General features: G+C 41.9%; 2 protein-coding genes across 26 annotated transcripts in view; one reads left to right on the top strand and one right to left on the bottom strand.

The window, feature by feature from the left end:
* NRG1 (neuregulin 1) overlaps positions 1 to 4839 on the top strand; it is a 499123-nt gene extending 494284 nt beyond the window's left edge. For all 21 annotated transcript variants that reach the window (XM_082204833.1, XM_082204832.1, XM_082204836.1 and 18 more), the window contains 2 exons: positions 1212 to 1415; positions 3275 to 4839. In XM_082204833.1, coding sequence (XP_082060959.1) covers positions 1212 to 1415; positions 3275 to 3929 — 859 coding nt within the window. In that variant the 3' untranslated portion in view covers positions 3930 to 4839. The remainder of the gene's footprint in view (positions 1 to 1211; positions 1416 to 3274) is intronic.
* Positions 1 to 15436, bottom strand: part of LOC309522059 (uncharacterized protein) — a 128852-nt gene that overhangs the window by 70025 nt on the left and 43391 nt on the right. For 3 of the 5 annotated variants that reach the window (XR_014214821.1, XR_014214822.1, XR_014214823.1), the window contains exon 3: positions 4884 to 7460. Coding sequence is in view for 1 of the 5 variants with exons in the window: in XM_082205273.1 (XP_082061399.1) it covers positions 4510 to 4566; positions 7313 to 7460; positions 13581 to 13828 (453 nt within the window). In the remaining 4 variants the exon portion in view is untranslated. Of the gene's footprint in view, positions 1 to 4509; positions 4567 to 4883; positions 7461 to 8377; positions 11517 to 13580; positions 14449 to 15436 lie in introns of those variants that run through there. The other 2 variants (XM_082205273.1, XR_014214824.1) reach the window with 2 other exon arrangements.

Here is a 15436-nt window from a genome sequence, read left to right on the forward strand (position 1 = left end):
CCCTCGGCCAGCGAGATGAGCACCGCAACTCCAGAGTCGGCCATGACTGGACCTAATGGTCAGGGGACCCTATGTGCTTGACAACCCTGTTTTTCTAGCGTGAGACATACAGAAAACTATTAGTGGCCCCAAAATCCCCTTGGACCCTACCATACAGGGGGCAGGCAGGCAGTTCAGCTTGGTGGGTCACTGGTTGTGAAGGTCTGGCCATTTATTCCTTTGCATGATGGCAAAGCCCACTTACTTGGGAATAAGTCCTGCGCAATTTACTCCTGGGTAACCCTGTATAGATACTATAGGTTTGCCACAGTTTACCACTCAAGGCTAGATGAACACACTCACGTCCAAGTGTCTTCATCTTGCATTTGAAGAAATAAAAAAATCTGGTGGACGCTAGCCAGGCTATTCAGCTCTGTAGCCTATTTTAAAAACCATTTGCTCTTATTTTGTTTAATTTACTGTTTTGAAATGTGTGTATTCCTCTCCAGTGGTTTTATTTGAGAAGAGGTAAGCTACAGTATAGCAGATGCGGCTGGCGCTGTGGGTTAAACCACAGAGCCTTGGGCTTGCCTATCAGAAGGTCGGCGGTTTGAATCCCCGCGACGGGGTGAGCTCCCGTTGCTCGGTCTCTGCTCCTGCCAACCTAGCAGTTCGAAAGCACGTCAAAGTGCAAGTAGATAAATAGGTACCACTCTGGCGGGAAGGTAAACAGTGTTTCCATGCACTGCTCTGCTTCACCAGAAGTGGTTCAGTCATGCTGGCCACATGACCTGGAAACTATCCCCCCTCTCTCCCACAACAACCCTTTCCCCTCTTATCTGTGGTTTGTGTATCCAACAATTAGGTTTTAATGAGGATGTGCAAGACCGTTAGTGATATTCCGAATAAATTCCAAGTAAATATGCTTATAGTGAACTTCATAATTTATTCAGAGCATATAATTTCTTATTTGTTTATATAATTTGGCTTTCCTTGACACAGAGCAGTACAATTTGTTCCTTTGTATGACAGTTGATGGCTGAAAGTTTCAGGGTATTCCCCCCCCCCATTTTGTGTACATAGTAGTTTTTTAAGAATTATCTTCTTAATCAGTAGCATCAGAAAAACCTTACCTCTATGCACACTCCTGGATCATGCATTACGTAGTTTTCTCTTTCCAATGTTAAATTTTAAAATATTCTCTTCTGTTCTTCCCAACGGCTTTTTATTAGTTGGAGCAACGGTCGGACCGAAAGCATAATCTCCGAAAGCCATTCTGTGCTTGTGAGCTCCTCAGTTGAGAACAGCCGACATGCAAGTCCATCAGGCCCCCGAGGGCGTCTCAATGGCATTGGAGGGCCACGGGAATGTAATAGTTTTCTCAGGCATGCACGAGAGACACCCGACTCCTACCGCGATTCACCACACAGTGAGAGGTACCTACAGCCAATAATTCAAAAGGTGTGACTATCTGGGATACAAGCCGGCAGAAATGAGTTCATTTTTAAAACTGCCTTTTCAGTCTTTCAAGAAAATCCTTAGGTTTTTGATTGTATGTTTGTTTATTCATCTCAAATTTGAAACTCGGTGATAGATGGGAGTTGGGGAGGGGTGGGGGAGAAATTCTAAGCTGAGAGCAGACTTCTTTACAAGGGGATTCTATGATCTTCTAAATAATTAGCCAAAGATGTTGATCCATCCCATGGCACAAAGTCTTTTGGAGTGACTTTTTAGGAGGAAAGTGGAGCTTAAGTGCAGATGCAGCCAAAGTAGACTGTGAATAAAGCAGGTGATCAGAATAACCAGGAAAAGGTTCCTACCAGGAATTATGAAAGTCTGGTCTGCTTTTTCCAACCTCCAACCTGATGCACCATGTGTGTAAGAGAGATGTGCTTAAACTATAACATTAATACACAGCCTATACCCTTCTCCTTATTTTAATAAGAAATTTCGGTTGATTTATTCTCAACCTCTTTCAAAGAGCAAAAGATACAAAAAGCAGGTTGAAGGCATCTTCCCTTCCCTCAGTTGAGGTTTTGGGAGAAGAAAACTCCACTCACTTAGATACCACTAATTGATGTCGTAGTCACGTAGTTGCCTCAGTTCAACCATATAGTTAACGTGCATCAATTCCTATTAAGAGAAATGTGGAATATAGAATAAGCATCACTGAATTATTGTTTATGTGACTATTTATTATCAGAGTAGGGCCCATTTGATTCTTCTCCAGGAGGTCTCTGTTAACTTCCTTTCTGGAAAGCAAATGCAGTGAACGCTCGGGTTGCGAACGTGATCCGTGCGGGAGGCACGTTCGCAACCCGCAGCGGCACATCTGCGCATGCACGGGTTGCGATTCAGCACTTCTGCGCAAAGCACAATTTAGCTCTTCTACACATGCGCGACCGCCGAAACCTGGAAGTAACCCTGGAAGTAAACTTCTGGGTTTCGGCGCGTCTGTAACCTGAGAAAACACAACTTGAAGTGTCTGTAACCCGAAGTATGACTGTATCTGGAATATACTCCCATGACGCATACCCAGTGTGGCACAGCAAATGGAAGACACACATGGAGGAAATAAATCAATAGTAATGATAGATACATAACTAAATCATATAAATGTGAGATTCACCTCTGAATAACCTTTGCAGTATTATTTGCATGTAGTCATATGCCTGAAAGTCAGAAATGCCTGAAATGCTGCAGGGCCTTATGGTAGATTAATTAACTGGGAAGAGTGCTTCCATTGTGCTACTATTCTTAAACTTAGCCTAGAATGTTTTCTGAATTCATATGTAAATGAGCACCATGATGAAGATCCTTGGTGTAAAACCTTGAAATTCCTTTGACATCCATACAACCAATTTGCCCTTCCCAGCCTTGAAATCTTTCAGCGCTAAAGATTAAATTTTCTCTTCTCTAAAGCTGATGGAAATGAATATCGCTGGAGATGTTATCTATATTTCATCATGGGTTGCTATTCATTTTCATGAGAACTTGTGAAAATGAGGAACATTAATATATAAAATTTAATTATACATGCTAATCAGTTTTGTCTCAAGCATTGTACAGATTTGGAGTTTAGGAATGCAAGTATTTTATTTTATTTTTAGAAAATGAAGAAGTGTATCACTGCAGCCCCACTAATGTAATTCAGTATTGCTAGCAATTTGGCAGGCTGTGCATCAAGAATCCAAATGGCTTGGGAACCTCCAAGAAATTATTTTTCTTAATGCTGTCACGTTTTTGTTCTTTCACTTAATTCTTCTCCAGCTCAATTTTATCTGTACTTCTTTAGGTACGTATCTGCTATGACAACACCAGCTCGCATGTCGCCCGTAGATTTCCATACTCCAAGTTCTCCAAAGTCGCCTGCCTCAGAAATGTCTCCGCAAGTCTCCAGTTTAACAATGTCTGTCCCTTCTGTGGCAGTCAGCCCGTTTATAGAAGAGGAGAGGCCTCTCCTTCTGGTGACCCCACCCCGGTTACGGGAAAAATACGAGCATCACATGCAACAGTTCAACTCCTCTTACCACCACAACCCCGCGCATGAAAGCGGCAGCCTGCCACCAAGTCCGCTGAGGATAGTGGAGGATGAGGAATACGAAACCACACAAGAGTATGAACCGACGCAAGAGCCCCCCAAAAAACTAGTCAACAGTCGGAGGGCCAAAAGAACAAAGCCCAATGGCCATATTTCCAATAGGCTGGAAATGAACACCGACACAAGCTGTGAGAACAGTAGCTCAGAGAGTGAAACAGAAGATGAGAGGATAGGGGAAGATACACCTTTTCTGAGCATACAAAACCCCATAACAGTCGACCTGGAATCAGCTACTGCATATCGACTGGCTGACACCAGGACTACCCAAAACAGTCGGTTCTCAACACAGGAAGAATTGCAAGCAAGATTGTCCAGTGTAATAGCTAACCAAGATCCCATCGCTGTATAAAAGAGAGAGAGAGCGAGAGAGAGAGAAACACAAAAAAAAAAAACCCAACCCACATAGATTCACATGTAAAACTTTATTTTATATATTGAAGTACTCCACCTTTAAATTAAAAACAATTTATTTTATTTTAGCAGTTCCGCTATTAGGATTAAAAAAGACAAAACAGGAAAAAAACTTTTATAAATTAAATATATAATGTATATACAAAAAGTGTTATGTGCCATATGTAGCAATTTTTTTACAGTATTTCAAAAATGAGAACGATATCAATGGTGCCTTTATGTTATGTTATGTTGAGAGCAAGTTTTGTAAAAGTTACAAGTGATTGCTGTTCCACAGTATTTCGCAGAAGTCTCTAACATTCTGGGTTATATCTTCCCCCCAACCTCTGCCCACAACCCGGTCCCCTTTTTTTCTTTGTGCATTGCATTAGTGGCGACTGGCTGTACAACTTGCAAGAACTGCAACAGTCCCTGTGTTTGCTTGCTGTAGCCCCTGGTCAAAAACGTTCTGTACTGGCATAGCTACCTAAAGAACAAAGCATACGCCTTTCTTTTATAAGAGGTGGTTATTTCCTTACCTTATACGAGTTGGGTTTTGTCTGCTCTCTCACAGGACCACGGTTTGCTTTGGGAGCCTAGAAGGAAATGGTAGATCCAAATGTTATGCCATTGTTTACGACAGGTCAATACCAAAAGACGTAAAGCTATATTAAATATTTGACAGAAATACTGTGGGCTTTAAGTTCAATATAATCAGCCAAGAATCTCCCTGAACCTCTATAATTTTTTGTAATCGTGTTTCTTTGAAACACAAGTTCAGGCTTGCTTGGTCACAAAAAGTAAATGCGCCATAATCCAGCAGGGAAGTCCTCCTATGCAACCAACTTTGAAATAAATGGGAACTATATATCAGGCCTTTTGACCAACTCCTATTTATTCCAGTGTGGCATTGTGCCCAAGGTAAGTTGGTTGCAGTTCCTGGGTAAAATATTAGACCAGCTTTTGTAACCAAACAAAAAGAAGAGGGGGACTCATAGTGTGGGGAATTAAAATGCCAATGATAAAACCACAGTCATTTTGAACCTGTATCTGTACCCCTACCATGGAGTGAAATCTGGTGCGCTTCAAATGGGTAACTTTTTTTTATGTTCAAACTGGAAAACAAATGTCTCTTCTACTGGGGCGGTATCTCTTCCTTTGCAATCATTGGGACTTAAACATGCTTAACTTTGGTTAGATTTGGATTGAGCCCAAAACTGCCAACTTACATACAAGATGAAACCCAAATGAGCTAGAATGAGAGGTCTGGTGGGGAAATAGTAAAATAGAAGGAAAGTGTTGATCTGTATTGGTTTTCATCTAAGTATCTGTAAGGCAAAAATGGTACATTTGTCAAGCATGCATTTTGTTAGATACATTATGCCACTAATCAATCAAATGACTTTTTTGCCCCTGTCACCTAGAAGGTGAGCTACGCAAGACCCTATTTTTAGAGAAAAGGGGAGTGCAAAAGGGGATCATCTCCCCACATCACTTTTCACCTAGCCAAACTTATTCCTCAGAGCTCAACTGAGGGTAAAAGAGCTGGGGATAGGGCAGGCTGTATGGGGATATGCTGCAGGTAGTTTATCCTTAAAATGTGGGCCTCTTACCCTGATTTTATGTGTGAGTGAGGCAGTCTCTGGTTTAAACAAACAGGTATCCCATCTAGTTTGGTCCTTAGGCACCAGGAATAGAGTTATTTCAACTTCTCACTTTACAAGCCAACAGCCCCTTGTTGGACCTGAGTTTGGGTCAGAATGATAGTCCTAGCCTTTATACATCTCAGTTTGTGCAGCACAGACTGGTGACCGAAGGTGGTATTTTCATTCATTTTTGTGAATGAAAAATAAGGTTGGTTGTGCTGACATTGACTCTCAGGAGAGGGTTAGGAAAAACAAATCTGTTCACAGTTCGTAACTAGTCCTTTGAGTTCAGTTAACACTGATGTATGAGGCTGAGATCTTTGCAACTCCCAGAGAGCCTAATCTGGATAATGTAACTTGAGTGCACCGTAGTCTAAGGCTGCAGTCCTAATCCTATGTACCAGGAGAAACTTAATCAGTAGGATTTACTTCTGCATAAAGCTATTTAGAATCATGTTGTAACTGTTGATTAAGTTATATTACAGGGGGAAAACCATTGAAACAACTTTCCTGCAATGTAATTTACATGAACACAAGCTTGAAGTTTCCATTTCATCATACTGAGTTCAAGCGCATGTTTAAGTGCTTTGCTGAGTATTGGCTGCCGGTTCAGAACCTAACAAGGGAATGTTTTCTAGCATTAGCTTCCTGGCACCCTGGGATTCAGCAGTATTATCTTCCTTTACTGGTGAAGATCTTGTTTTCTCAAGGCAAGAGAAAGCATTGCTCTGTACCCAGAAACCCTACAGTCTCCTAAGCCAGCTCAAAACATTACATGGCTATAAAAGTTACACTGCATTGGTCAAGTAAGTCACAAAAATATAACAGTAAGAGGCAGAAGGAAGGAGATTCTTTACCAATCCCCAACATTAAACCTAAACCCTGCCACTGGCCTTGGAAATGCATACCTTCCGCATTCATCTTTATTCCACTTCCTAAGGTTTCACATGTATTAAGGTGAGCTACTACTTCAGTTTTGAGCTCTAGTGTGAGTTAGGCCCTGCTACTGTGTGGATCTGAGAGAAGAGTTTAAATTGAAAACGGATCAGCTTTAATCCACTTTACAGAGCAGCTGATGTCAGACCTCAATGTTTGGACTGAGTAGAATACTGTGCAGTTAAAAAGACATCAATAGAAGCTGCAGACTTCTCATTAATATTCCCCAATAGATTTCTTCATTGTACTTGTCTTCCTTTTAGCTGCGTTTGTTTTGCTCCATTTTGTCACATAACAGAAAGGGAAATCACTGGACCTTGTTCTTCACCCGTGTCAGTTTTGATCCTAACTAAATCCACTCTTCCTAACCTAGGACTTGTGCAGACATTTGCTTGTCTTGCCACTTCCCACCCCCACCCAGTCTTTCCTCTGAAATGGAGTAAAATTCATCGGGTTTTCCAGCGATTGACAATTCAGCGCTAAATAGTGATTTTTCCCAGGGAAAAAGGCAGGGCAGTCAGAAAACCTCTTAGTGCACAACTGTACAGGATTTTACCATTATTCTGTGGTGCAGTGCACCCCTGCAAGTCCAGAAAATGTTACCAGTTACATGATGTTTTGTGTACCTACCCACTCCCTTTAATGCTGAACATTCATGATTTCTCGAAATATGTTGTGCAGACTACTGCAAGATGAAAACTGAATGTGGTACATCAGCCCATCCAAAAACCGAAGAAGAAATAGCACATACTTTTATTACCTTTTGTCCCTTTCTGCTGGCTAGCGTCATTGTTGATAAAGGTTGCTGGATCTCACACTGCTCTCTTAAGCTCCTATCTAGGCAAGGAGCTGTCACATTTCTCCATTTAGCACCCTGCTGCAGCTGACAAGTCGCCACTAGAAACTGCCTGTTAAAATCATAAAAGTGGGAAAAGAGTATAAGGGCTTAATATTATCCCAGTATTGTAATAATATCTTGGAGGGTAAGTCTGAGTATATATGATATATAAAATATATTTGGTGATACATTACCAAATGATATTTTAAAGTAATAGCTAAATGTGACTTTCCCCTGGCAAGGTGATAAAAGTTAAAGAGTTCCGCCAAAAGTAGCAAGCATTCAGAACGGTTATTACATCTCTTATGCTGACATTTTATTGATGTAAAATAAAATAAAAAGTTATTTGCTACAACTGAGGTCAGCATTTCCAAGGTCCGTATGCACTATCATGGATTTGAATGCCGTGGTAGAGGAATTATCAATTTAAAATGTCAGTGCAAATGCATTTTGTTGTTCATTCTATCTGCAACTACAATATAGAAAGTACCGTAGGTCTCATTCTTATGCACCAGTTTTATCATTGTTTCTATATTGACAATATATCCTCAGCTATGCTCAAGCATCTGTCATTAGCTGCTGTGCAATAATATAATTAATTAAAAGTTACTAGAGAAATTCTGGAAAGAATGGATTAAAGAGATGAGAAAGTCAGTAGCTAAAATGGAAGGGGAGTATCTATGCATTTTAAGGTGGCCCTTTCATTTACTATTATTTTGCATTTTGGAAATATCACTTAGTTAACGAGAGCAAACACCTATGAATGAGTAAAATATTTGTGAAGTGGATGTTTATAACCAAATCACAGAAAGGCTGCTGAGAATTAGGTGTCTTTTGCTAGATCTCTAAGTTCTTCTGAAAACAGTCTTGTGTACAAAGTACTACATCTGATTTTAAGTCGTTAGACGATGAGGGGATTGGTAATACTTCCATGCGCCCAAGTAAAAATGGGTTACCTATGTATCACCACCTTTGCTTAAAAAATACCTGGAATGTGCTGTATATTAACAACAGTCCTCTGAAATGTAGTAGCTTCTCTCTGTTCTGTTCTTAAAGCTCTGTTCTCTGAAGCACATGAGGTCATAGATTTCCAAAATGGGAACAGTACAAAAGAATCTGTTTTAAAACAACTTTTTTCCCAGTTGTTGTGATTGCTAAGGGGCCCACAGCCATTAAAATCTAAAAAAGAGAGAAGCCAGCAATGATCAGCTGATTCAAGTGGTTTAAAATTTAGGCACAATTTTTTGAAGTAGCTTAAGTTCAATGAAAAACTGGTGGTAAGGCCTTTTAGACTTTTTAAAAAATCTCAGCATTACAACCCTAAGACAATACAGCGAAACCTCGGGTTTCGAACGTCTCTGTTGACGAACATTTCAGAACACTCAAAACCCGGAAGTAAATGCTTCCGTATGAGCCTCGGAAGTCGAACTTCCAAGGTGGCTTCTGTTTTGAGTTTCCCTATTGTATTGAGGCTTCTGCGTTGAGTTTTCAGTTTTCAAACATCTTGGAAGTCGAATGGTCTTCCGAAATGGATTATGTTCAAAAACTGAGGTTCCAGAGTGGCTTAAGACAGGGATGATGATCTTACAGCCATCCAGGAGTCATGGAACTTCAATTCCAATCATCGCTGACCACTGGCCAGTGACAGTCATTCACATGCTGGAGGAAGTGTGTAAGAACAGAGGGCACAAACAGAGGTCAACAGAACATTCTGATCAGCATAAAGCTTCCCGTTAGTTCATATATACATGAACTTTGGTCTCTTGTTAATTGTTTGGTCTCTCGTTACTTGTTTACAGTTAAATGTATTATGTTAAAAGAGTTTATTTTGGATGACAGGAACATTCCATCTGGGTTATTAATCGGCAATGGCTCATTTGCACAACTGCAGCAACGCTGCATCTATGACAGAGAAACATGAGGAAATAAATCAAACGCTTAGACAACAGCTGTGGTAATGAGCAAGAATTTCTGACCCATCAAAGCAAGCTCTAGAAAAAGCTGCTATTATGATTAATATTTTTTAAAAAGCAACTTCAATTCTCAGGGCACTCTGTTCTAATGCATTCAAGCTTTGCACCATCATCATGTGTTTATTAGGTGTAGTCTCCCGTCTCCCACTTAATGTTTGCTAAAAACTTGTCCTGAACGAAACAGCAGTCAAAGAACTCCTATTCTGAATGTAGTTCATGCTCCCCTGTGGCAAATAGTACCCTATCTCGTAAGAAAGAGCATGGCAGAGCCAGCTCTGCAGCTGCTATGGCGCATCAGAGTTCTCCGCACAAGTAAATATCTGCCAATGGATAATTTGTCTGCATCCTTATTTTGTATCCCATCTCACCCTGCCATTAATGCACAACCAACAATATAGGCGATGCCTAACATTGGAGTAAACCCATTGAAATCAATTGGCTTAAGTTCATTTGTTTCAGTGGGTCTACTCTGGGTAACAGTCTTATGTGTTTCCTTTTACCTCTTATTTCTTGATCCCAAAGCTGCCACCATGTTCATATTTTCCCTCAGCTCCTTCATCTTAATCCAGCTAAGGATTGGCACCTTAAGCATTTAGAAAGCCTGGCTAACAGTGCACATCTTTCACTTGGAGACATAGCAAAGGCTGTTCTCACTCTTTTCCAGTACTGGCTGAATTCCTACCAGCCGTGGCAATATCCAACAAACCAAACATATATATACGAAATGCTGCAGAGAAATGTAGACAATTAAATGGCCACATACCATTTTAAGTATATATTCTTTTTTCTGTAAATACATCTTGTACATACGTGGATGTTCCCCCACAATCATTTATTGTCTTTGTTGTCTTTATGAGTTATATATCAGTTATATCACTGTAAATAACAATGTTCTTTATTATTTATATTTAGGCATTTAAGAGAAAGAAAAGAGGAAGTCTTTTATTTTAAGATAAATGTCAAAAAATGTTTGGTTATACCTTCTCCCTCCCCTCCCAAAAAAACCCTATAATGTATCCATTAATTTTCATATATATATGAAAATTATATAGAATTTTCATATGTATATGTATATATATATATATATATATATAATTTATTGGTTTGGAGAGAATGTATCTGTAATGGAAAATGTACAAGGAATGCACAGTGGAAGGCCGCAAGGTACTGATAAACTAAAGAATCTATAATCCCAAATATTAAGCAATAAGCAATTGTTGATTTATTTAACGTTTTGTTGTTCATTTTCAGTAAAGAGGTGCTGGAATAAATTGCTACTGTGTAGTATTGGCACAGTTGCTCTGTAGACCATTTCAGTCCACGAGAGTTCTCCCAACCCCACCTGCTCCTCCAGTTCCTGGCACTTGTGTCCAACTATAATGGCAGAGTTCTAATGTCATCTATGTTCAGACATCTGTTTGAGAAAAAGTTTGATTCTTTGTTGTCAGTTCCCCCTCATCTTCCCAATTTCCTCTGTTCTTATTTCTGGAGTAGAGTTGACCATCCAAGTCTGTTACTTGTTGCCTATGTTCTTAGAGATCACATGTCTAATTGCTGCTAAGCAGTTTGGCATTAATCAGGGTTCAATAAAACAATTAACAATAATTCAGCGACATGTCTGACATGTCCTTAATGTCGCTAGCAGAAACAACGCAAAAATGTTAGCGGCGGTGGTAGGAATGTGGAAGGGAGAACAAGAACCCACAAACTGCAGTGTTATGTATACATGGCTAATTGCAACCATCTCATGGTAACAAAGGCACTGTTAGCAAGAAGCTACAGCCAATCCCATCTTCCTGACAAGGGCACCTGTGTGCATGCTCATTTTCAAATACCTGCTTCTCACATTTGTATACACCTACATAATTCACTTTTACATTGTCAGAACTATTAGCTGTGCACCTTGAAAGGAGAGGGGTAAAGAAGACTGTCACATTGCAAACCGGTCCGTATCCTGAAAAGCAATGGAACTAATTTTCACTATGACCACAGCATCCCTTTGTGAAGCTTAATTCCAGCATCAGGTGCATATGCACTATACAATAGGCTACTTAAGAACGCTTGTGGGCCACTCATTGCCACACTGTACCCTGGTTCAGATAATTGGCTTACAAGATGCTGCCCATCCAGACCATCATCATTCTATTAATCGACCCAGGGTATATTTTCTCCACAAATATCCACACACATCAGGGCTGATCAGTGCATCAGTGGCGTAGCGTGGGGGGTGCAGGGGGTGCCGGCCGCACCGGGCGCAACATCTGGGGGTTATGGTTAGGGGGCGCAAATCCACGGGTTAGGGGGCGCAAATCACTTGCCTTGCCCCGGGTGCTGACAACCCACGCTACGCCACTGCAGTGCATGTTTCAAAAATCCAATGATTTAAAGGGAAAAGCCTCTTGGGAGACACAGTTATTCATAACTTTACCCTATAGTAAAGGTAAAGGTACCCCTGACCATTAGGTCTAGTCGCGGACGACTCTGGGGTTGTGCGCTCATCTCGCTCTATAGGCCGAGGGAGCCAGTGTTTGTCCGCAAACAGCTTCCGGGTCATGTGGCCAGCATAACTAAGCTGCTTCTGGCAAACCAGAGCAGCGCACGGAAACGCCGTCTACCTTCCCGCCAGAGCTGTACCTATATATCTACTTGTACTTGGCGTGCTTTTGAACTGCTGGGGGGGCAGGAGCTGGGACCGAACAACGGGAGCTCACCCTGTCGCGGGGATTCGAACTGCCGACCTTCCAATCGGCAAGCCCTAGGCTCTGTGGTTTAGACCACAGAGCCACCCACATCCCTATTACTATATACATATATACTATCCCATAGAAACAGCATATTTATGACATGCTCTTGTGGTAGACCGACATCACAGCTGCACACAGAGTAGACAAAGGAATTTGCTCAACCCGCCCAGCTGAAAAATAGGGAACACAGCATGATCGGCTGGGATGGGTAGAGCATGAGGCTCTTGATCTCAGGGTTGTGGGTTCAAACTCCACATTGGATGAAAGATTCCTGCATTGCAGGGGGTTGGATTAGATCACTCTTGTGGTCCCTTCCAACTCTACAATTCTGATTCTAATGGAGAGCAGACAAAATCAGGAAAGAAGAGCAGATTAAGTAGAGTTAGAAAACCGCTCTACGGTGCTTACAGCTACAAACGTTTTTAAACTATTCTTTGCTCACTCAATTTAGGTTCCACCTTTTCTGATATTTTCTGCCGAAGACAAACTCATAATTTTTCAGTGAAGCAAATGACCAGGGCTTTTTTTCCAGTTAGAACTCATTAGAACTCAGTTCCGGCACCTCTCAGGTGGGCGCCATTGCCATTCTAAGAGAACAAAGGTTCATGATGAGTTCTGGTACCTCTTTTTCTAGAAAAATAGTACTGCAACTGATAATCTGCATATTAGAAAGGGCAGATAAATTCCACACACACATACTTCAGCTCCAGTACTTTAAAGGTAAAGCGACCCCTGACCATTAGGTCCAGTCGTGGCCGACTCTGGGCTTGCGGCACTCATCTCGCTTTACTGGCCGAGGGAACCGGCGTACAGCTTCCAGGTCATGTGGTCAGCATGACTAAGACGCTTCTGGCGAACCAGAACAGCGCACGGAAACACCGTTTCCCTTCCCGCTAGAGTGGTACCTATTTATCTACTTGCACTTTGACGTGTTTTCAAACTTCTAGGTTGGCAGGAGCAGGGACTGAGCAACGGGAGCTCACCCCATCGCGGGGATTCGAACTGCCGACCTTCTGATTGGCAAGTCCTAGGCTCAGTGGTTTAACCCACAGCGCCACCCGCGTCCCTCTGCAGTACTTTAGCTGGGTACAATTATCCCAAGTCAGAGTATTGGCTCATCTAACTCAGCATTGCCTCTACGATGGCTGGGAGGCTCTCTGGGGTTTTAGGCATGTCTCTCCCAGCCATAACTAAAGATGCTGGAACATTCTGCATACAAAGTGGATGATCTGCCACTGAGTGGAAGTGCTTCCTTCCCTTAGGAGAAGTTGCATCAAACGGCAGGCAAAAGTAGTTTTCTATTGCTCGCGGCACGTCCTCCTACAAGCAAAGAAAGCTGTGCATAATGCGGCTTGCAAAAATTGAACGTGCTAATCAGAACCAAAACCTTATTTCAAACCCTTGTGAAAGGTCTTAGATGTGGTGACTGTACATTATTCAAGGTTAGGATCTATTCAGTAAATACAGTCGTACCTTGGATCTCGGATCTCAAACGCCTTGGTAGTCAGACGTTTTGGCTCCCAAATGCCGCAAACCTGGAAGGGAGTGTTCCAGTTTGCAAACGTTCTTTGGAACCTGAACGTCCAATGGGGCTTCCATGGCTTCCGATTGGCTGCAGGAGTTTCCTGCAGCCAATCAGAAGCTGTGCTTTGGTTTCCAAACATTTTGGAAGTCAAACGGACCTCCGGAATGGACTTCCAAGCTACAACTGTAAATGGCATTGCGTCTAAAAAAGCCCCAAACCATGTTCATGAGCTGCTTCTCATTGGACCCAGCAAGGACGCACTATGCACAAACACATATCTGCACTCAGATATGTGTAAAATATACACAAACAGCCATGTATGTCCTCTCATCAATGCACAAAGATTCCACACTCTTCACGCATAGTCACATGAATCCAAGAAAATGTGCCTGTAATCATGTAACCAAGTGTTAGCCTGTAACCAGATGTACGTTGAAAACAACAGTCAGGGAGAAGAGTTCTCATCTAAACTCCCTGACATACTAATTTTCTTTGTGTGGGGATTTTCTTTCAGGGGAGGAGCATTCAAGCAAACATGTCTCTTCCCCAGCACATGCACACACCTGCAACAAGTGGTATGATTCAGGAACATTAAAAGCCATTGTTTATGCACATCAGCCAAGACTACATTTGCCCGGGAAGCAATGGGAGTGAGCACAGAAGCAGAAGATTGAATTAGCAAATCAGATTGATCCGCTCACATGCTTGAATAGGATCTGCTAAGTGGTCACGGTGGGGGTGGGGACAGCTTGGCCTGGGGGTGGGGAATTCAACAGCTATAGCTTTTCACAAGAAGGAGATAAACACTGTCGCCTGCTAATACATATTAGGGGAAAGTTTGTATTAAAATACAGAGTGAAAAATAGAATTAAAAATGCCTTTTACTAGGAGAAACCGCTTGTAAGAATGGGCATAGTAGGCAAATTTGCATACAAAATTGTATGTTGGGAGTAACGAACAATAAAATGTTGACAAATGCTTGTTAGGCCTTTAAAAAATACACCCACGGAAACTGATGTGAAAATGTGGTGGAATCAAGTCTGGAAGGCTAGAAACTGAAATTTGTGTGCCCATTTCTAACTGAGAATACAGGTACAATTCCACCTGCCCTGGGCCCATGTGCATTGCCTGTACATACAAAGAACAAGTGTCCAGGCCTCTTGCTTGATCCCCTTGCTTCTGCTGGGAAACTCCCAGATTTAACAGAAGAGTAAGGATGTAGATGCCCAGAACAGACAACTCTTGGCTGACCCAGGAGGAGAACTTACAGTCTGAGCAGCTCTGTTAGGCTAAGCGGAATTGCTGATAGGCTCATTTCTGCCCCTGGCACTTTGCCATTTATCCTCCACACTGCCTCTGAAATGGAAATTACTGTGATAAAGACCCAAGTGCTTGGGGGGGGGGTCATGCGCACAAAGGAGGGGGGAGCATTTTGCTGTTCATCACTTTCCTGCCCTGTCCTACAAAGCACTCAAGAGAAGCCCAGTCCCCTATATTACTTACAAGACAGCTGCTTGGTCCTAGAGCCTTAGAAAACGAGACTGCAGCCTGCCCTGTCAAGTAACATAAGGCAAGACTTCTCTTTTTCAGATTAGAGATCTAATAAATGCAAATGCAGGTTGAGATGGGAAGCTGGAGAAGCAAGGAGGTTAGGATGGCATTATAAGGCTGCTATCCCTTTCCATTTTAACAGTGTTAGTGGGATTCTGTTCTGCTATTTAATCTTCATGCTACTAGTTGGCACCGACCCAAACTGTTCTATAAATGTCAGCTACTACAGACCTTGCAGCTTGCTTTATTAGAG

Source organism: Podarcis vaucheri (assembly GCF_965113315.1).
Source record: "Podarcis vaucheri genome assembly, chromosome: 17".
In the NCBI taxonomy this organism is placed as follows: domain Eukaryota; kingdom Metazoa; phylum Chordata; class Lepidosauria; order Squamata; family Lacertidae; genus Podarcis; species Podarcis vaucheri.